Consider the following 22,428-nt stretch of genomic DNA (forward strand, 5'->3'; position numbering starts at 1 on the left):
TTTCTTTACAATGAGGGTAGTCAAACACTGGAACAGGCTTCCTAGCAAGGTGGTTGATGCCCTATGCCTGTCAGTATTTAAGAGGCATTTGGGCAATGCCCTCAATGACATACTTAAACTTTTGGCTAGCCCTGAAGTGTTCAGGCAGTTGGACTAGATGGTCTTTGTAGGTCCCTTCCAGCTGAACAGTTCCTGTTAAATCTTAAGCCTTAAAAAGTTAGATCTTTGTTCCCGGTTCTTCAAAGTATAGACCACATAGAAAGCCATCATGCCTGTTCCCTTATTATAACAGGGACTAGCAACAGCACCTCAATCTTATTATTTTAAAACTTCTTTAGTACTACATTCAAAAACAGTGCACCACAGCAGTGTCATGAAACAGACTATGAATGGAGGATTTGGTGATGCTCTGCAAGTTATCGCAGCTACTGCTAACAAGGCCTGGCGAAGGAGCTATCAGACTGATGGACCCCTGGGGAGCCCTGGTGTGGTTGATGGCTGTCCAAAGACACCATTGATGCATGCGGGCGTGGGATGGTGGAAAATGAACACCATGGCAGCTGCATGTGGATACTGAGAGGGAGCAAAGCTGAAGGAATGGGCGTCTTCTCGCAGATAAGCAGTGATAGGACTAGAGAGAATGGCCTCAAGTTGCGCCAGAGGAGGTTCAGGTTAGAAATTCGGAGACATTTCTTCTCAGAAAGAGCAGTCAGGCATTGGGACGGGTTGCCCAGGGAGGTGGAGTCACCGTCACTGGGGGTGTTCAGGGAAAGGTTGGTTGTGGTGCTTGGGGACATGGTTTAGTGGGAGACATTGGTGGTAGGGCGATGGTTGGACCAGATGATCTTGGAGCTCTTGGAGGTGGGAAGACAAGCATTCGGGATGACGGCTTTCTTCAAAAAAAGAAAAAAAAGGAAACAAAAAAAAACCCTCCAGAGTTAAAAACCCTCTAGATCTACTTCTGGAGGAAACCTCCAGCGTTACTCTTGAAATGTTTATGATTTGCCAGGACATTTTTCGACACTTGAACTCCCAAATAAAGCCGTACTTCAGTAGCGGAGGGGCCGCAGAGCTCCCCCCGCCCCCTACGGGACGGTCCGGGCCCCGCCCGCCGCCGGTTGCCCGCTGGCCGCCTGCTGACGCAACCCTGGGGGGCGGCGCGGTGAGAGGGGCCTCCTGCCCCGCCCGCCCTCCGGTTCGCCCAATCGGCGGAAGCTTTATAGCGGGGTCGGGCGGAGAGGCCCCGCTGGCGGCCAATCGCGGCGCGGGGCCGCTGCGTGTCGCCCCGTGAGGCGGCTGCGCCGTGGCCGTCGGGCGCCGCTCAGAGCCGCGGCAGCCCCCGGGCAGGCCCCAGGCCAGGCCCCGCCGCCCGCACCGGCACCGGCCCGCAGTCCCCGCGGAGGGCGGGGAGATGCAGCCCCCGGGGCCACAGCCGCCGCTCTACGCGCCCAGCAACGGGGACTTCACGTTCGTCTCCTCTGCCGATGCCGAAGGTGAGCGCGGGGCCCTTCCCTTCCCTTCCCTTCCCTTCCGTGTATTTCAGGGGGTGAAGTGTGCCCCGCGGCCTGCCGTTTCCCTCCGAGCAGCGCCGTACTGGCATGCTGTGGCAACTTTCTGTCTTACCACCGCAAAAACAAGCACGCAACAGGCAGTGCTGTGCCGCCTTCTTTTGGCACAGGGTGACCCTTTGGGCTCTGGCCGCTTAAACAACAAGCTGTCGACTTTGTGTGTTTAGTTACAATTGTAGGCAAGGTTAGGAGTTGTGCAAATCCTGGCTCTGGTGCCCTACACTAGAGAAGAATTGAAGAGAAAAAGTACTGCAGAATGCTGAACTCTGAGCTTTGGTGAACTTAGCAATTGCTCTGACAAGGCGTACTGATCAGTAGGTACAACCCACGTTGCTTTTCTTTGATTTCTTTTTTTCCCTTTTTTGCCTTGACCTGAAAAGGGATCCAGGATCTGGATTCTGGGAGACTCCTTGGTTTTCCCCCGGAAGCATTTGCTGAGCCCCATGTTAGTAGTCTGTCAGACCCAGTGTGTTAAAACCACCTGCCCAGTAGGACGTGTTGCATTGAATTCAGCTCTGTGCTTTTTGTGAGCACGAGTGGGGTGTAATCTCATGCCTGCTTGATGTAGTCCTCTCTGCAAAGTGCCACATAGGCCTATCCTAACGAACAGACGTAAGGAAAACTAAACAGCTTGATATTTCAAAATAAAAATACTGTACATTGCGTTTTAGTTTCTCGTTATTTCCCGAGTCTTGATCTATACAAAGAATAAAACGTATAAGCTTTTTTGTATTATTTCCATAAAAGGTAGCTGTTTGTGGGAAAGAATGGCAGAGATTAAGTGGACATGTGTGGGTTAAAGAACAGGCTGGTTTTTGTTTGTTTTAACCTCTTGCACTGCTTTGTCCCACCTGAGATGTCATCTTGCAACATAGATTTAAGATCAAATTAATAGGTTTCACGATCTAAAAGGTGGCTGTAGGTATTCACTAATCACTGAGTGCTAACAGGAGCCTTGGTAAAGAAGACTTGTGTAGAAGTTTTCCAGTGTTGGGATGGGTTGTCAGTCATCACTGAGAAGACAGAAAGAGAAGGCTGATTGGGCTGTTCTGGCTGCGTGTTTTGGCAGCCACAGCTGCGCACAAAGAATCACGAGAACACCTCCTTGTGAAGCAGAGTTGCCCTGTAGCACAGACAGGTATTTTTTAGAATGACAGAAGGATTCCACTGATAATAGAAAACTTGTGAGGCTTTCCCTACCTCAACATGCAGGCATTAAGAATACATTTCTTCCCCCAGGCAACAGCAGAAGGCTTTGTTTGCATCTGGTGGGATTAATGTGTATGTGCCGATGTGTAAGGAGTGAAGAGAAATTCCTTCTTTAAATTACTGTGATCTTCATGAGGATCCTGTGCAGATGGTGTTCTTGGAATCAAAGCAACAGACCATTAACTGTCACGATTATGAAATGGCTGAGAAGCACTAATGGGGAAGCTTAAATTTAAGCTGGCGTGGCCTAGCAAGCTGATTTGGGACAGAGTTCTGTCAATTTAATTGTGGTGCTAAGTGTGGAGTAAATGCTTCAGACATGCTGGCTCAACACTGTAGGACATCCTGTCACTGTTAGAATGTAGATTTTATAAAATTATGCTGCGTTCAGGTAGATGATGTCTCAAACATAATCCACAAATGTGGCCTGAGTTCTCTGAGCATGTTGCAGGAATATTTCAGAAGTAACTGCTGTAGGTAGGTGTTTGGGGAAATTTGTGCATAGGATTTTGTGTGAGTGTGTATAAAAACACACAACAATAAGGCAAAACAAGATTTTCTTCAGTGAGGCAAAAAATCTTGGGTGAGAAGGGAGTCTTTGCCTCTCAGTATATTTGTAACAAGGTTTGTACAAATAATTGGCTTGCTTGTTTGTTGTGTGTTGCGTTTTTAAGCCAAAAAAAGAGGAAGTTTATGAATTCTTAATGGAATACTTGAACTCTTTTCATTCCCTCCTATTTATTTCCTCAGTAGTATATTTCTTCAGTATATGTTTTCATTAACTGTTTTGTATTCTTCGTCTGTAGATAACCAAATACAATGCAAATAAAACTTTGACACAGACAGAACATGTATAAATTGGGGGGGGGGGGGGGGGGTAGTGCTGTGATAGAGCAAGATCATAGTGTATTAAAGAGCGTTCTTGTATCTCTCCTTACTGAACGGACCATGGGGATCTGATAGTATTCTTTTTTCTACCATTTCTTAACCTTTGTTAAAAGCAGGCTACAAATCAAAACACCTGGAAATAGTCTCTTTCTGTGAGAAGTTGGATGTAAGGAGAGAGTTTGGGTGAAACAATGCCAGTGTGCAGGAATGGGCTCTGAGACAGTGTGGTCAGGAAAAAATGGTAAATCCACAGCTCTCAGCACGATGAGACTTTCATAGTTAACTCCTTTTATGCCTCTAAATGCTTAATGATAAAGCACAGATTGAAAGGTGTTGTCATACCGTTACACTGTGTCACCAAAACAAGTGCTCCACGCTAGGATTTTGTCATCTAAACCAGCATTGTTACCCCTCACAAAACCAGAATTACCCTTTCAAGTTACGTTAATGAATAACTTTAAATATTTCATGGTGATGACCAACACATCTCGCTTTATACATCTGTTTACCTTCCAGTGCTTTTGAAATCAGATATAAATATCTTTATCTTGCTAAGAATCTTTCTCTCCCTTTTTCTTGAAGATCTTAGTGGGTCCATAGCAACTCCAGATGTTAAGCTAAATCTTGGAGGAGAATTCATCAAAGAATCTACTGCAACTACATTCCTGAGACAGAGAGGGTATGGCTGGCTTCTGGAAGTGGAAGATGATGACCCAGAAGATAACAAGCCGCTTCTGTATGTAATAATTATTTCTAGATTTTTATCTTTCTTAGCTGTGTAGGTAAAAGAAACAGTTCATAGGTTCTCAAATAGTCCCACAGCCTTCTGGAATTCCGTTTGACGAATTACTTCAGCAATGAGTCTCGTTGGTTCAGGAATGAAAATGTTTTTCATTATGGTGTTTTTTCAACTGTAAAGAAAGGCTTGTTACTGACTGTGGGGGAGGAAGGGAGAAGTGAAGTCCAAATTTTATTAATCAGTGTAAGTACAGAACTTTCATGGCTTTTGTGCTCTTATCTGTTGATCTTGTCATGGTTTAAAAATAAAAGAGTATTCTGCAAGAAGTAAAGCAGCATAAACTTTATATTTTTTCATGCTATCTTATAATATAAAGCTGTGTTAAAAGGAATTATTGTTGAAAGACAGAAATGTCCCTAAAACTGCATACGTCTGCATCCCTTGTTCTGTCCACAGAAACATGACTGTCTGAAGACAGCTTGTATCTTAAGGTTATGGCTCGGTGAGGCAGGCAGCCTGGTTCTTAGTCTGTGTTCTGCACCTAAGCCGTTTCATTCTTGATGTCTCGATGTTTTCCTGTGTAAAAGAAAAAGATGCTTTTAAAAACGGAGGGGAAGGAAAGTACTCTGAAGAGTTCAAATGAGGGTGCTAGGAGAGAACAGACGCCTGGAGAGCTTGATGAAATTGTTACTTGAAAAGTACTTGAACTTAAAATGTGCAGGAGTAGCACCTGCGTGACTGAGTCTATTCTGTAAACCTGTAACTTAATTATGAAATAGACTGCTGTACTGACGTGACAACATGTGAATGCTCTCTGTGTCATGTTGTATACCACAAAAAACAAGTTTGCGATTCAAAAGCAGCTAGGTGTTCTAGCTGCCTGTTGTTGGAAGTGAGAAGAACATACCAGGGCATTGATAATTTTGTAGCAAACAGAAGGAATATAATCTTGCTAACAGAGAACCTTCATCTGATTTATGCAGCAGTTTTTATGCTGTTCTAATTATTCCTAGAATATGGGCTGTAATGAAGCCGCCTAGTTGGAATGCTTTTATGGATTTAAAGAACAGCAGACAGCTGAGACAAGTTCGCTGATGTGGTGGTACCACACGAGCATTTTGTTCAATAATAGCGAGGGCTTTTCTTTCTCATTTGGGCAGCCTTGCTCTTCGCACTTGTCTCCTGTTACAGCTACCATCTCATCTTTGGTGAGGTGACTGACAGCTTCAGGGGGGAGGCAGTTTATTACACAAGGAACTATGAGAAGCCTTAGGCAATGACAAGAAATTAATTCCAGAAAGAAAGTATTTCTGTTACACAACCTTCAGAGTGGAATATAAAAATGCTATATACTGTTTAGGTAAATGCAGGAAAAATAGATGCTTTTAATGCAACCCTGAATCGAAGGAATGGGCTAAAGAACAATTTTTAGTATTTAGTTACAGGTTAGTAACAACAACCCTGACATAGGCTGGTAATGGCAATCCTGAAACTACCTGGAGAGAATCAACCAGCAGTGTTTCACTTTGGAAAGAGAAACTGCAGTGAATCTTGTCTTTTTGCTTTTATTTCTCGCTTCAGCTCTTCTAAGGAAAAAGATGTAAATTAAAGCCCAGTACAAAATGTTCATAAACAGATTTAGAATATGATATACATTTCTCCCTACCCCTTTAGGGTTGTTACTAAATGTAGAGCAGAGTGATAACTGCCTGAAGTCTCTTGCAACTCTTCAGAGCTTCATTCATAACTGTGCAGGGGAAACACCAAGGTACAGTTCTGTCCCAAGGTTCCGCAGATAAACTTAAGCAATGGTAAGGGAATTGCCCATTGCTTGGGAAGTCTGCTTCCTTCCACTTGTGTTAGAATTATGACAACGTACCAGCTAAGAGCCTCCCTTACAGAAGACTCTTCTGGTTGATTTGTAGCTGCTTAGAGATGGTTTGTAGCCAAGGACTGGAAAAGGCAATTAGAGAGGAACAAGATCTCTTGCTAGAATTTATTGCTAGTTTAATTGGCTTTCATTTATTTTTACTCATACTGGGAACAAGCCAGGGATTAACCAATTGGCATAAACTGGTCTGTTGAAAACTATTGTTGCTGAAGCACGTGAAATCCCACTTAAAACAACAACAACAAAAAACTGATGTACTTGGAATGGTTTAGGAGTGGTGACTGGAAATGTTTTATTTCTTGTAGAATTGGAAACAAGACATTTCCATAATAAGTGTGCTCCTGGCAAACTGTTTAACACAGGAGCACACAGATGTCCCACTTCTGTGTGTGCGCATGTCTTTGACTTCGGTTTACGATGGTATGAATGTCACGTGTGTGGTATGCCAGAAAGTAGATCTGCTGTCCTAATGTGGACTGCTCAGATGTGTTGTGGATGTTTGCAATTCTCAGTCATGTAATTGATTTTTGTATAACGAAATGTGTCATACTGTGTCATACTGGCTATTGAATGTGTGATGAAGGTAGGGCACTACTTCATTCTGGATGAACTGTTCCTTTGCTAGTCACGGCTACAGAAAGCCTTATGGTGACAGGTATGCTTTACAAACCTGTTTGCCCTTGACCTTACTTTTTATGCCCTATTTCATTCCTGTGATGTATAGTAATGCTCCCTTGCTTTCCAATTTCAGGGAGGAACTTGACATTGACCTGAAGGATATTTACTACAAAATTCGATGCGTGTTGATGCCTATGCCATCTCTTGGGTTTAATAGGCAGGTAGTGAGAGACAATCCAGATTTCTGGGGTCCTCTGGCAGTTGTCCTCTTCTTCTCAATGATTTCCTTATATGGACAATTTAAGGTAGGTATAAGCCTCCTGTGTAAAAAGAAATCGAAATGAAATGTGGGGACACAATCGCTAAGCAGTTCGCATTCTTAAGAAGGTAGAAAGTGTTTTTTTCACATACTGCTGTGGGGCATTCTAAATACTGTTTCTTAAGATGTAGAAAGATAGCAGCAAGAAATGTATTAAATAACCCACAGATAAGTTAATCATGGTTAAAATGTCAGGTTTTTATATAAGAAAATGAAGTAAAGATGAGGTTTATAGAGGAAACAGATTGATGCTGGTAAGTTTATAGTCATGTTAGTGAATATCTCCATTCTAATTCTGACCTTTCGTTAACTTGCTTTTTATTACTGAAAATGTTACCCCAGAACATCCATGTGGATGCCATGAATTTTAACTTCCTGACAAATAAGGCTACTTGTTTAACTTGTACTGTATTACAACCGTTTAACTTGTGCTAATTACAGCTGTTCTCTAGCATATTTGATCTTCATTAGTGCACATTGCTCTTCTGTCCTCCATGCGCAATTACAGTAACTTTCCCCTGGTCAATAGAATTTGTCCATAATTCCATTTGAACTCTATAGCGAATAGCTTTTCAAAGGCACTGTGCAGATTTAATTGCCTTCCGTAGACACAGTTAACTTTTTTCTTTACATTCAACTTGGAAATAGAGGTGTTATCGTTTGTAGTCTCAATTTGAGTGAGAGCCTAGGTGGGCTTTTCCAGTAGTTAATTGCATCTTTGGTAATCTTTGACTATTTGTGTACTTAGTTGTTCTAAAGAGAATGTAGAATAGCAGTAAGCCATATATGTAAAGTAACAGTGTGTGGTTATGCTAGAACTTCTGTGAAAGGTGAGACAAAATCATTCCCTTTGTGGCCTCTGGCTTCCATTTGGTGTACCAAATGCTGACTAAGAGTTTGCCATCAGTATCTTGTTTCTGTGAGATGTGAAATGAGTAGACTAAACCCTGTAGTATTGAGGTCTTCTGGGTGGGCCATGTAGCTGTCTCTCAGACAAAGCAAGGACCATTCCTCGATCCCGTGACATATCAATTCTCTACTGTAGTTTGTGTATCTTCTGTACGTGAACAATTGGCCTAATGTTTGTTAGGAACAGTGATTTTTACCATGAAGATGTTAGAGTGCTGTACTTGTGGTAGGAGGGAAAGCTGGCAGCCAGCAACGGGATGAATGACAGCAGCGAGGCCAGACGAGCTGAATGGTGGCCTGTAAGTTGGAGGGATGAGTGACCCTGCTCTAAGACTTTAATCTGGTTCTCTTCTTTAGACAGTGGAGGAAAGCAGGATGTAAAAGGAGGCCATGTGCTATTTTCACAAATAGCATAATGTTATTTACCTATTTTTTTTGAAGTGCTATGATTTTTATCTGTTCTAAATAAGGTTAGTACTCAATTCAATTTTTTCCACTTATTTCAAAGTTCCAGATTGACAGAAGAATTGAATAGGGGGTGAATTTATTTTTAAGTGCAACAGTTGGAAATAGAAAGAGTGGACTGAGATTGGTGTTTCCCTCTAAAAACGTATTTCAAAAGAGAGAGCTTCACTTCTAATCCTCCCAGTAGCTCACCTGCAAGAACAGCTACGTTACTTTGAAGGTTCTGTTAAAGAATCTTAAAACCATTCTCCAGCTTACTCTGTTAAAGAACAGAGCAATGAAAGAAGCATGAAAAATAATTACAGACTACTTCCCAGGACTTTGAGTCTGTTTCTTTTCTATCTCATCGTAAAGTTCTACCAAGAATTAAAGGCTTATTTCTTCTGAGTGTTCTCAAATTGAGTAAGGAATAAAATTGTGTTTTGTGGATGAAAGAAGGAGAATCCCTACCCCTTGCATTGGTTGGCTATGACTTTTAAAAACAGCCAACTTTTTGGAATATGAGGATATGAAGATTTTTATCTAGGGTGATCTTAGCTTTACATTTAACTAATTTCTTCCTACTCTGATGCAATGTTATAATACGTAGAAAATACTGTTTGAGCTTTACATCTGCATGAATTTGCCATTACTGTGATTTTGTAAATGTAAGTTCTGAATTTTATTCTCAAGCTTTGCTGTAACACTGAGTAAAACTAATCTTGCTGCAATTCAGAATTCATTTTTGTATGATGAAATTCTTGAGCACAGTGAAAATGATTAATATAAATGAGTTATCCTTTCTCACAGTGAAAAATATTAGAAATGAATTGTTCTTTCTCTTTTAAGGTTGTTTCTTGGATTATAACTATTTGGATATTTGGATCCTTGACAATTTTTTTACTGGCCAGGGTTCTTGGAGGAGATGTAAGTACCTGTATGTGAAAAGGAGGGTAGAGGGAGGTAATTAAAGTCTCTTGACTACATTTTTCAGTAGTTCTTTTGTTTTCTTGGTGCTTGGCTTTGGACATTTTAGCCAACTAAGAATGGATGCAGTTGAGAACCTTAATGTGTATGTTTCAGGTTCCTGGCCTCCAGAAGTAGAATCTAAAATGCAGAGGTGGTCAGCTATTCCTGTGCAGTGCATCGGGTGCTGGATGTGGTTAAAAAAAAAAAATCTAGAAATTCATGCTGCAAATCCTGGAGATTGGTACAGGTGCCTGTGATCCAGAGCTAAACTCCTCTCTTGAGGACAAATGCTTTCAATTTTTTGGTCGCTGAGCTAAATGGGGCCCTTTCTCCTCCGTTGCATTGCCCTTTATTTCACTTTTTTAATTGGGCTGACAGCAGTTGTATAGCAGCCTTGTACAGAGCGCCCACCAGTGTTTGTTTTCATCCTTGGCCTTATGCAGTTCAGACCCATTAGAGGATGAAAGTCAGTGCGTGTTTTTCAGCTGTGAAGCCAATTGAGGTTCTGGCCTACATCCCTGCCTCCAGCTGCTTGCATCAGCAGGGCTGGCATGGCTGTGTGAGTGAGCGGTGTTTATAAACTGAGTCACTGAGTGATTCAGGTGTGAACAACAGAAAATGACTTAAGGCTAGGCCCGCAAACTGCCACAGCGGAAGAGTCAGGAGGATAGAAACTTCTTAAAATGGCTCTGCAGCTTAAAACTGATTGAATCCTCTTATAAGAGGAGTACTTCTATAAATGTGATTGCAAGGTACCTTTGCCAGCATAATTCAGATACCCTTAAGTCAGTACATTTTGTGGCTCAAAATGTGAAATGATCAGAATGTATGAACTGGTGAGAAAGGGGAGAGGGATCGCTACAGAGCTGCAGAGTTCACTGTGAAGGATCAGCTGTTGCAAGAGATAGGCAAAACAAGTAACTGTCTTTCAAGCAAAGTTAAACTGAAGAAGCCCAGCTGGGCCAAGGGATATTTCCAACTGTACTAGGGGAAAATCAGACACTTTAATATCCATTTAATAACGAAACTAAAAGCGCTTTTGGAAGTACTTTGAACTAGTCTGTTTAAGATAATCAGTCACAATAAATTTAAGCTGGAAATCAAAAGATTTCTGTACCTTAGGGAGACCAGGTTCTAGGTCTTCTGCTAATGCTGAAAGCATTTAAGTACTTTTGAAATTGATATATTAATATCTTAATGCAGGAAATCATTTCTTTGCTGCCTGTGGCAGCCAGGTCTACGATTGACTGAGAGGTCTGTTCTAGTTCTGTGCTCCTAGGTTTCATTTGCATGCTCCATGGAGTGGCAGTTGTGAACCACTTAAGGTGGGACATGACAATATGTAACTCTACCCATCCCTCATGTTTTTTTGTGTAAATGTTTCTTTCCTATGCAAGTGTTAAAAATGTCATTAGTTTGTGTTTTTTTAAATAAAGACATTTTTCTAAGGAATTGAATGATTAACTACAGAATTATAGGGAATCGTATAGAAAAAGAATTTTCATGCTAGCAAATTTTTTTACCAGAAATTTCATGAATACACAACACATTATTATAGTTATTCATACTTTTATAACATGATGAAATTGCTTGGTGACAAAGATTTTGTACTACAAAGTCTGTTTTTATGTGCTTGAAAATTTCAGGTTGCTTACGGCCAAGTTCTTGGTGTGATAGGATATTCTCTACTTCCCCTCATTGTCATAGCACCCGTACTTTTGGTGGTTGGATCATTTGAAGTGGTTTCTACCCTAATAAAAGTAAGTTTGGTAACATCTACTGAGAATTTGTTTACAGTTACTCTAAGTCACTTTCCTAACACTTAAAGTATTAATCCCTGCAGGACAATGCAACGTGTCAAAATATAAGTACAACTTGAACTCTGATTCTTTTGGTTAACACGGTGGATATGACTACTAAGCAAATTCTGTTTTCAATGTTTCTTTCGAGTACTTGGAGAATATACAGTCCCCAGGGGGATACAGAAATACTTGCTATCACGTTAGCTTCTATTTAAGTATTCTGCTGAGTTATATTAGTTGCATTAAAAAGTAACTAGGGCTATCGCTTTAGATGCAGATGTGTAATTAAACATCAAAATGAAGAATCTGAAAGTAAGCTGTTCAATCCTTTCCCTCATTATCTGGTTTATTTTTAGTTATTGCAGCATGAGTATGATGCTAGCCATTGTTCTGAGACCTTCCCATAATGGTAGCAGTGCAAATCTCTCAATATCCTTTGCAGAGAAGATGAAAATTTCCCCTGACTCTATAGATGTGGGACACGGGGCACAAAGCAGTAGGTTGCCAGATACCACCTGCTGTCGGACACCTTCAGTGAAACTAGCAACGTTCCCTGATAGATCCTAGAAGTGCATAATGTTCTTGAACACTTCATACAACCCTTTTAGGTAGCCTGTGAAGTTATTGCTAAACTTCTGGAAGGTTGACTGAGAACACTTACTGGCTAAGCTGTATGCTTTCTGAGTTCTTGTTATGCTGATTTGATTAATTTCTGTCCTGTTGGCTTGCTGGTTTACAATATAATTGAAATACAGCTAAACTCTATGATAAACAAGAATAATAGCTATGTTTGTGATTTGTTAACTTGCAATTACTATTAAGTGATACATTCAGAAAGCAAATTATTAACCTGGCAGTTAATTAATATTAACTTGTATTTATTTTTAAGTTACATGAAACCTCTGTTACCTGATTACTATTAGCAGTCATGCATTAACTTCAGGGCAAATCTGTGAAAGGTTCTTACCTTTGGATCATTAGTGGGAAAAGGCAGGACAAGCTGCATATAGTCAAAACTGCCTGTGCTGTGACACGTACTGCTTCCTGTGGCTTAGGAGCTCTGTGCTTGGGGAAATACTCCCCAGTCTTAAAGTCGGGGAACTGCAAGTGAGATTTCAGTTCCAGTCACTTTTTTTCCAGTTGCAGTCAGCAAAGTAAACTAGCCGAGTAATGCACCTTGATTGGTTTCATTGCTGCAATTTTCCTAAAGTATCTTAGAGAATTTAGTCGTGATCCATCTCCACTGTCCCAGTTTAGGCAGCAAAATCACGAGCGTGCAGGTTTTTTTGTTGTCTTCAGCAATGACAGTTGAACCAGTCGCATAATCCCTCAACCAACTTGAGCTACTCTGACAGAAGCATGGAAGAATTTTTTTTTTTTTTGCTGAGATCCTATTGTCTGCCTTCTCCTGAACAGAACTTTGGTCTTGCTGTATGCAGGAGATTCACGGCTTTGTTCTCATTCAGTTTTAAGTATTTTTTCCTTTTCCATTAATATTCAAGTTGCTGCCTGAGGATAATAGATGTCTAATTACTTTTTGCTGTAACCTCATTAGCTTGAGGCTTGAGTCAAGTTCCCTGAGCTAAAGACTTTTTTTAAAAAAGTATGTGTACTAACTTCATGTAACATAGTATTTACATGTAATGATACTTTCTACTAGTCCTTTAAACTAGTTAGTTATTAACTGAAGAAGCAATAAAGTTTTTGCTACGGATTATATTTTGGGAGACTTCTCCTTGTATCTGACTTCTCGTTGCATCTGAAATGAATGGAAAGGTGAGTTTCAGTTACCTTGAGGTGGGAGCACTATAATTAAAGTAAAACCAGAGGTAAAAAAAAAAAAAAAGGTAATTTAACCCTCTGGTATATATCACAGGAGAAAGTCAAATAGACTGCTTGTCTCTTTTCTTAAAAAAAAAATAAAATAAAAATAGTGGGGTTTGAGTTGGAGAAGCTTACAGCTTGCATTATGACATCTTCCATTACAAAAAGCTTACCAAAAATCATTAGCTGCTTGCCTCAGTAAAAAAAAAAAAGTCAAAGTAAAATAACATGCCTCTCTCAAATACTTCCTTAGACTTGAATGGATATACATAGTATATTCTCCTCTGTGTGGGGGCAGAAGGATTGTGTGAAGCCTTTTTTTTTTTCCCCACCTAAACTTGTATGTTTCATTCTAATCATATTGAAAAGACCTGCTTTTTTTCTTTATCGTGGTATTTAGAGTGATTGTATTACGGAGTCAGCTAAGACTGTTCATTTTCTTTTTCAGTTGTTTGGAGTCTTCTGGGCTGCATACAGTGCTGCATCCTTACTAGTTGGAGAAGAATTCAAGACCAAGAAACCCCTTCTAATTTATCCAATCTTTTTATTATACATTTATTTCCTGTCCTTGTACACTGGGGTGTGATCTAGTGAAAGATGTGGCCAAAACCCATGTTTTAGTCACTTGCAGACTGAATGCGTAAGATTAAGGAGGCTGGAGAATAATACAAGTGACTGTTTTGTATCCAGTTGTCAAGATGTTTTAAGATTGAAGAGCGTATTTGTGTATATTATTTAATGAAGTAATTGTAGCTATATAGATTTGTATTAAAGTTCTAGGTTTGTTTAAGACTCTTCAGATTTTAATGAACAAAATAAAAGAATCTTGTGTTTTATAAGAAAGTGTAGCAAAAATACAACTCCGTACCTGTGCCAAAAGCACTAGGACCAGATTACTATATTTGAGGAGAAAAAAGAGAAGTTAACTGTAACAATCTCCAAGTGCAATTTTTCTTTTGAGCTTAAACACAGCTGGCTTTTTTGGCACAGCAAATTCTGTAGATAATATATATATTTATGGAACAGTCCTGATTGTTCACAGAATAGCCTGTATAATCAAGACATGAAGATACTACTTTTAATTTAGTGCCTCAATTACTTTGATTTGGCTGTTGAGTTTTTATAAATTCCAATTTGTTTCAAAACATGTATATACTGTGTATTTTGTATCTATGGCTTGTGTGTAGCATAAGTACTCCTTGGTTAAGGATGTATATTGGGTTTTTAAAGTTTAAAAATGACAAGTATTTGAAGTCTTCATTCACTAGCTCTGACCAAAGGAGCAAGACATTTACTGCGTGACGTAATTAAATTGCTTATTTAGAGGATTTAATTTACTTAAGTTTAAAATTACAGAAAGACAGGTGAACACCTTTCTCAGTTGTGGCTGGCTTAATGTCAGAAGAAAAAAAAGACGATCTCTCACATCTGTTTGACCTCTAAACAATGTTATTTTATGATGACAAAATAAAAAGAATGCTTCCCTAACTGTTTTACAACATCTTGCTCTATTTTGTTTTGGGTAGCATGGTATATAACCTGCATCCTTTTTTTCCCAACAGCTGTTAACCCCTTGCAAAAAGAAATAAGAGCTGTAAGGTCAGATTCTTCCCCCATAAGTAAGTTAGAACTACAGCCTCAGTAACAATTAAAAGTCTTGCTAATTTTGACTATCCAAGGATTGTGTAATATGATGACATGTTAAATATTTCCTGTGTACTGTGTTGATTGCTTATGTAATGGTCCTTATGGTAATGTTTCTTCGCAAGGAAACTCCACTGAAATTCACTTTGCATGGTACTTAGTCATTTGCAATCTTCAGTATTTAGTATTACCAAATAGATCATAAGTATCTTTTTTTGTAATCTTGTGTCTTGAGCAGGGGTAGGTGGAAAGCATTCCCTGTGTCTTTTTTTCCCCTCTCAATGCTGGAAATAAAAATCAACCATGACAAGGTAATAGTAAGGGCTGTCTTTGATCCCTGATGGATGTATTTCCTTATCATAACTGTAGTTTCTCAGCTTTTTAGATACTACAATGGCAAGTTTTGCTAACTTTTGCCACTCACCAATTGCAAAATGCATACTGAAATTCCAGCGCTACCACAAGCCTTTACCTTACCCCAGCTGCTTTCCTGGCTGGCGCTTGCATTGGTTTTAAACAGAACTACTTAAACTTGATCCTGGACACAAACTGTAAAATAACAATCTAGCATATAACATGTTAATGGAGAAAACTGGTTGAGTGACCAACTCTTCACCTGATTTTTTGACTTCTGTGGAAGTTTTGGTGGAATTGCCATACAGTCATACTAAACCAATTAAGCTAAGCTGGCAGCCTAGTGCTTGTCTAGAAGTGTTCTGAGGGTATTCATATCACGCTTTAAAAAAAAAAGTTTACCCAGGAATGCACATTCACTGTGGAGTCTTGTGTAAGAATCTGGTCATCTCTGTCATGGCTGTGCTTTTTTTTTTAACAGGAATGTCAAACTAGAAGACTCCAGCTACACAGGCATAATTCATGCTTGACATCACTGACAAGGGTGCATTTGGGTTATTAGGCTGCCAGGAAGCTTTAAGATGAGCTCCTCTTTGCATAGCTGTTCATTTGATGTTCATAATGGATGTGTGCATCTCAAGTGATTCAAAGGATGCAAGAATGCTCTACTTAATCTTGAAATACTTTCATTTTCTCTCTGCTAATGTTCTGTGAAATTTATAGCTGCAACTTAACTGTTCCTTCTGACAGATGTGGCATGTGTAATATGCAATGTCGATATGCACTTAACATAGTACGTATTTTGTACACAATTGCAGATTTGCACCTTTTAATCTCAGTATCTCTAGGGTCACCTTTTGCATACGCTGTGCAAAGAAGTATGTACAAACAGCTCTCAAATGGTTCTCATAGTTTGTATTAACTTTGCATTCAATAAAGTTATTTTTAGATAAGGTATGTGTAAATATAAGATGCTTTTTATAAAAAAAAAAAATTGAATTCAACTTGTTTACAGAATGTATGTTCACTGAATTAAGACATCTCCATTCCTATACCTGTCATCGATCTCAAGGTTTGGGACTATAAATAAATTCTTGGGATAATAAAGATATGGTTTGTTATGCATGGAAACTTTATGTCCCTCTAGCAGAACATTCCCTTTCCAAGATGGAATCACCTTATTTCAAGGTAGAGAATCCTATCTGTAGGAGAGATTTGGACACCAAAGAAGCTTTGGACAAGCTTTTGCATATAGCAGAAAGAAAAACGCACAAACCTTTCTCCCTTTACTCTGTATCCCACAGCTTGTGTTATCCAAAAACTTACACCTACCTGGAAATTACATGAAAGCAGCTGTTTGGGCTTAGAGACAACATGCAGCTGGAGGAGGTGTGCTTTTAAGTTTGTCTTAGTGTGAGTGGTCTTCAAGGTTTCACTTGAAGCAGTGAGGCGAGCTTCAAAGCTACTTTGCTCTCAGAACAGTTTTAGAGGAGCTTAACCAGCACAGGTAGCTGTGCGTTTTTGTGGTGTTTTCTTACTCCTTTCTTTGAACAGACACTTTCTTAATGTGTTTCCATCCTATTGAAACCTCTGCTAATCGGGGTCCTTCTACTAAAACCCCCGATTTGTAGGGGACCCCGTTACCGCTGGAACTCCCTGGTGCTTGGGGTCAGCCCTGCAGCTTGCTGCCTGAGCCCTCCCCTTCCCTTCCCCCTGCGCATGCGCGGCAGCCCCGTTCCCTCCTCCCCCTGCCCGCAGCTAGCGGCCGCTCTCCCCCTCCTTCCCCCCCCTCCGCTCGGAGCCCGGCGGTCGGTTCCGCATCCGGCGCGGTTGCGTCACTTCCCGCGCACGCTGGCGCTCTCTCTCTCCCCGTCTCCCCGGCCCCGGCTGGTGACTGGCGGCGGCGGCGGCGGCCGGGCCTGGCAGCGAGCGGCGCCCCCGGGCCTCCTCTCCTCAGGGCGGCGGCGGCGGCCCGCGGCATGGCGGCGGCCTCCTGCTCCTCGGCACCGGCTCCCCCCGCCGGGCCCGGCCCCGGCCCCGGCTCCGGCTCCGGGCCGGCCCCGGCCCCGGCGTCGTCGTCGTCGTCCGGGCCGGGCCCGTGCGAGTGGCTGCTGCTGCGGGACGGCTGCCTGCGCTGCGACGCCGAGGGGCTGCGCAGCCTGTGCTACCACCCGGCCCTCAACGCCATCCTGGCCGTCACGGCGCGCGGCGCCATCAAAGTCATCGACGGCACCTCCGGGGCCACGCTGCAGGCGTCGGCGCTCAACGGTGAGCGGGGCGCGGGGGCCGGGCCGTGTGCGGGGCGAGGCGAGGCGAGGCGAGGCGTGGGGCGCCGGCGCGGCCGTTCCTCGGGTGTTCGCCTCGGCAGCGTGAAGGCCCGCGGTGCTGCCGGGTGTGGGTTTGTCCAGCGGGGGGCTGGTGCGGTAACGCAGCTTCCACAGCCGCGGGGTCTCGGCTGGAGGTACACCAAACCTGCCCGGTGCCATCGTCCTGTGCAGGGTGCTACAGGTGATCCCGCTCGGCAGGGGGTTGGGCCGGATGAGCTCCAGAGGTGCCTTCCATCTCAGCCTATCCCTGATCCCCTGATCTCTCGCGGCGCAGAATTTTTTAAGAGCAGAATCCGTCCGAAAGCGATGTGACTGTACGTTTTAAATCTACCTTTGCGTCACTCCTCGGGCTGCCGCATGTCTCGATTGTCTGTGGTGCTAGTAGTACTCCCTCGGGCGTTACGGGAAGCAGGCAGGGTTGTGGACAGGCTCTGTGGAAGCTAGACCGTAGCAACTCAGTAACTGTGAAGCGGTGTTCTTGGTCGCCCACTGATGTTGGTACGCTATTTACAATCGAGGTCCGTAAAAAAAAGATCCATGTGTGATTGACAGAGCTTTTTTCCCCCAGTTCATTAAAGGTTCTTAAGCTGTGGTACTTGTCAAAATATTGTGGGTTTTTCTTCCGGTATGTTGTGAGACCAGTCCTTGGAACAGAAAGATTTGCTGCTTACTGCTTGTGTGTTTACACATTTAGTTTCTCCTTCGAGTTGTATAGTTGAGTGTAACTAAGAGGATCTGGCTTCGCTGAGTGATGTTAGTGAAGGATTGATGGTTGTCACCTGCACGTGGCACAGAAATGTCAGGAATGGTGCAGAGATGACAGAGTCCAGGTACTGCGTGGCCTTTTACTTTAAGAACCAGCAACTATTATGCCAACCTGAAAAAAACAGAACAAAAAATCCGTGATTTCTTTTCACAATTTAGAGTAGATGTATTTTTAGAAGGTTGGAGAAAAAATAAGTTTTGTGGAATTATTAAGCGGCTGTCAACTGCTTTTGTAGCTTGGTTGTATTGAAAATCAGACTCTTGTGTGGTGTTTCCCGCTTTTTTTGGAATTCAAATCACTTGGCTTTTAAAATTCTATCTGTTTTTTTCTATCTTGCTCTCTCCTAAAGCGCTTTTATTATTATTAATAACTTAATTTCTTTCTTTTTTTTCAAACTATTGTCAGAATTTGAGAATTGCTTCTGAGCTCTGGAGGAAGAGGGCGTAAATCGGGGGCTTAATTTGTAATTGGTTGTCTGTGTAGGAAGTGTTTAATTCTCAGGGACAGAAGAAGGAGTGAACATCAGTCAGAGCTTTTATTTTTTCATTTTTCTACGATAAAAGTCTTGCAAGGGATTTGATTTAATATTCAAAACGCTAATGGTAATTCTTCTCTGAATAGTAACTATTTAAAAATAACTTCCTGCTCTGCTTCTGTTACGCACATTCCCCATGTATACCTCCCTTACTGTCAGTCTTCCCTGTGACAGTCAGAGCGACTGCAAGAGGAGGATCCTACTCCTCCTCACACCAAACAACAGAATTGCTTGCAATCTACCCAAATTTTTTCTGCTCCAGTGTGAATGATGATTATGTTAATGGAAAAAAATGATAACCTTGGTTTAGCTTGAAGAAACTTGAAGCGAACATCCGTACAGGTTCAGACTGGCGTGACTGTCAGAAGTCAGGTGCATCTCAGCAGTCGGTCCCTGAGGCTGTTATTGACTGCGTTCGTTCCTGTTCTCTCCCTCTTCAGCCCTCCTCTGGGAAGAGGAGGAAAGGGGAATTCAACTGTTCTCAGATGTCTGCGTGCTCTGTACAGCACAAACTCTTTTAATGTAGGGTAGCAGTAGTTGAACACTCAGACCCGTAGACCGGCTCTGTCCCCGTTCCCTCCACTGACATAAATGACAGGTCAAAGGATATTGTTGCTACAGGGACTTCTGGTGCTGCAACTAAAAATAGAGTCCCTAGGAATTAAAGCTGCTGCTCCTGGGAGACTGCTGCCCTCCTTGGTAACTGGGCCTGCAGGGCTTTTGCCCTGCCAAAAGTTTTATGGTGGACGGAAATGCTGTTGGTCATTACCTAAGAAAAAAATTAAAATATATATATATACATAACAGTAGCAGCTTCTCCATCTAGAAAGTGGAGGAAGGAAAAGGATCCCCTATTATGGAGAAGGAAAGAATGAAATAAAATAAAATACCACCAAACCCTGGTGTTGCTTTCATCTGCAGTTGCAGTTAACTGCACCTATATTAATATAGTAAGCTTTGAGCTCCTTCTGAGTGAAAAGATTGGACCTGCGGAGTACTCAGTCTGGTAGAGCAGCGGAGCCTGCCTTCATTAGGATCTAAATGCTGATTGCTCTCTTCGGTGCGTTAAAGAACAAGGCAAAAGACTGAGAGCCAGCAGGCAGTTCAGTTATAGATCATGTCTTCCCCATGCTTCCAAAGATCCAGCTGTAGCCTCTGGCCTTTGTGCGTCAGTTTCTGGAGTTAACATCATTGGTCTGATATATCCGATGAGCCAGAGATTGTTCTTCTGTGCCCAAGCTGTAGGAATAGAGTGAGGAATATTTATGCTTTTTACTCCTCTCCCTTACTTTTATGGGATACGACTCTGAATCTTCATCAGATCTTCCTACTGAACATGTGATCATCTTTCGCTGTTTCAGTCCGTTCCCCGTGTGGATGTTGCAGGTGTATTCAAGAGCACCAGGTCATCGCTTGGAGCAGCTTGGAGTACGAGAGTGAATAAGAGCACCATTGCTAAGGGGAAAATCGGGTGACCCTGTAACATTAATCTTTGTCTTACCTGGCTGTGAGGTTGTTCTTTCTGTTCTGCCAAAGCTGTTACATGATGGCTGGCACACGATGCTGTTCAGAGAGACCCGCTGGGAAATGCAAGGACAATTCCTGTGATTACTGGATATTACGCGTTTCTGTGTGTTTGCTGGTAGTGGTCAGTCAGAACTAGCAGGAAGCTGTCATGCGTGTCTGTCAGGCTCTTTATTCCCTCTTAGGGCTTCAAGTATTTGTGCGCTTCCAGTTTCGAGTTGAACACTGGTATCCGAAGAGCGTGAATGGTCCAAATGTCAGTCTCTAGATACAGTGCTCTAAGGAAGAGCCTTCTCCTCTGCCTCAAAGAACAAACCAAAACAGCCAAAAAGAACGACAAAAGCAAAGCAAACTTCTCAGGTGACTCTCGGAGTGTCCATAGAGATGTTTGATAGATCAGATCCTTTTATTTACAAATCAAGGAAGAAAACTGCTTGAACTGGGAGAGTGCTGTAATTCCCAGGGAAGCTTGACCAGGAACTCAATAAGGAACTGGAATGTACTGGCTGATGGGCAGTCACCATCTTGAAGGTTTCTGTAGGTTTTTTGAGATGAATTTGTCATAGTAATGGCTTCAGAGCCTTGTTTGCTAAAATGCATAGTGTTTCATAGCTAAAGTCTTCCAAATTACTCCAGAGTCCCTAAAAGTAGTCAAAATACAGACTTCTGAATCCAAGTGCTTAATACAGGACAGAATCTGTTCAGTGCGTGTATATAACAGTTCCAGCAGGGGAAGAAGAGGCTGCGTTATCACCAGAAGCCCCTTAGCCACTGGTCGTCCTACAGAAGAGTTGAGAAGGAAATAGATCCCAGTCCAGAAGGGTCGTCTGCGGCAGCAAGCTGGGGAGTGCTGCTTGTCCTCAGCTGCATTACTCTGAATTATGGAGCCTTGGAAATCCCTCTGGGAATATCCTGTTCTGTTTCTTTTTGTTTCGTTTCCATGTGGTAGAGGAGGCAAAACAAGAAGAAAAGATTCTCTTTTGCAGTACAGACCCAGTACAGCTTGGAAATCACAGAAGGAGTGTGCGCTTGGTATAATCTCTTGGAAGAACCTGTTGGGATACTCTGCCATCCCGTTCTAGGCTTGAAGGAGTTGCAGGCAGCAGCAGTTCAGCTGTTCCAAGCTCACCGCAGTAGCACTGCTCAACTTACCTAGTGATCTGCTGCGGCCCACCTTGCTTTTGAGTGCGCTTGGACGTGGCTGACAATGCTCACCTGGGAAGAATGTTTCTCTTAGAGATCATTCCATTGATGTATGTGATCCTAAGGTTATTCATGAAGAGTCTTAAGCACTAGAAAAAGCAGAACAGGAGAACTGTTAGATTTGAGTTGTGTTTAATACCAGTAATGACTGTAGACCACCACGTGCTCTGTTTGTTTGCTAGCTTAATCAGGGGGCGTCACACTTGACACGCTTCTTGCCAGATCGTCAAGATGCTGTCAACTGGTACTTCCAGCTCTGGGGGACCACATCTGGACTGTCTTCTGCAGAAGCTAAAATAAAATAAAAATAGAGATCTCTTTGCGTGTCCTTAAAGGAGTTTTTACATTACTATGTTTATTGCAGGGATCCAGAAGTAACAACAAACAGTGATGCAGGCGTATGCGATGTTGCCAGACAAGAGAGCAAAACTTGACAGGTTATTCATTTCTGGCTGATGGATTCAGGGCTGTCATCACAACAGTAGTGCTGTATGAGTAAAGGTTTCAGAATGCTTTAAAGTCAGAAAATCAAAATTTTCCTAGACCTGTGCAAATGGATTTGAAAAAGATCTTCTACAGGCAGGAAGATGTGTCTTGAAATACTTCTAGCTGACCTGAAGGAGAGAGACTATGCTCTGTGCCTGGGATTTGAACTTTGCCTTCCTGCTGTGTTCCCTCTCAGGTAGTTGAGGTATTTCTGATTGGTGTGGGAAGTCCCGGGGAAAATGCTGGTTTTCAACCTCAGAACCGATTGTGGTCCATCGTTGGTCAGGACAGCTTTTAATATGCTTATGTGACAAACCCTGCAGCTCAGCTCCCAGTCATGTCATACACCAGATTATGCAAAACGTAGAAGAAACCTGGCAGAAATAGGTCCTGGCAGAGAGAACTGATC

At 42.2% G+C, this 22,428-nt stretch overlaps 2 protein-coding genes across 2 annotated transcripts in view; both read left to right on the plus strand.

Annotated features, from left to right (window-relative positions):
* The first annotated feature begins 1,237 nt into the window (after positions 1-1,237).
* Positions 1,238-14,665, plus strand: YIPF4 (Yip1 domain family member 4). Its single transcript, XM_040552463.1, has 6 exons — positions 1,238-1,493; positions 4,248-4,401; positions 7,047-7,218; positions 9,435-9,512; positions 11,201-11,314; positions 13,629-14,665. The coding sequence occupies exons 1-6, from the start codon at positions 1,412-1,414 to the stop codon at positions 13,764-13,766; spliced, it is 738 nt and encodes a 245-aa protein (XP_040408397.1). The 5' UTR covers positions 1,238-1,411; the 3' UTR covers positions 13,767-14,665.
* A 2,492-nt stretch (positions 14,666-17,157) lies between these two features.
* The window catches only part of BIRC6 (baculoviral IAP repeat containing 6), a 178,741-nt gene continuing 173,470 nt past the window's right edge, over positions 17,158-22,428 (plus strand). Inside the window, exon 1 of the mRNA XM_040553622.1 lies at positions 17,158-17,446. Within this exon, the coding sequence (XP_040409556.1) occupies positions 17,158-17,446 (289 nt within the window). The remainder of the gene's footprint in view (positions 17,447-22,428) is intronic.

Source organism: Cygnus olor, chromosome 3, assembly GCF_009769625.2.
Source record: "Cygnus olor isolate bCygOlo1 chromosome 3, bCygOlo1.pri.v2, whole genome shotgun sequence".
Taxonomy (NCBI): domain Eukaryota; kingdom Metazoa; phylum Chordata; class Aves; order Anseriformes; family Anatidae; genus Cygnus; species Cygnus olor.

Bases quoted from the DNA above. Each gene is read 5' to 3' on its own strand.
- YIPF4 (XM_040552463.1), top strand. From the start codon at position 1,412: ATGCAGCCCCCGGGGCCACAGCCGCCGCTCTACGCGCCCAGCAACGGG. The intron at 7,219-9,434 runs GTAGGTATAAGC...TTCTCTTTTAAG, and splicing joins CCTTATATGGACAATTTAAG to GTTGTTTCTTGGATTATAAC. The intron at 9,513-11,200 runs GTAAGTACCTGT...TGAAAATTTCAG, and splicing joins CCAGGGTTCTTGGAGGAGAT to GTTGCTTACGGCCAAGTTCT.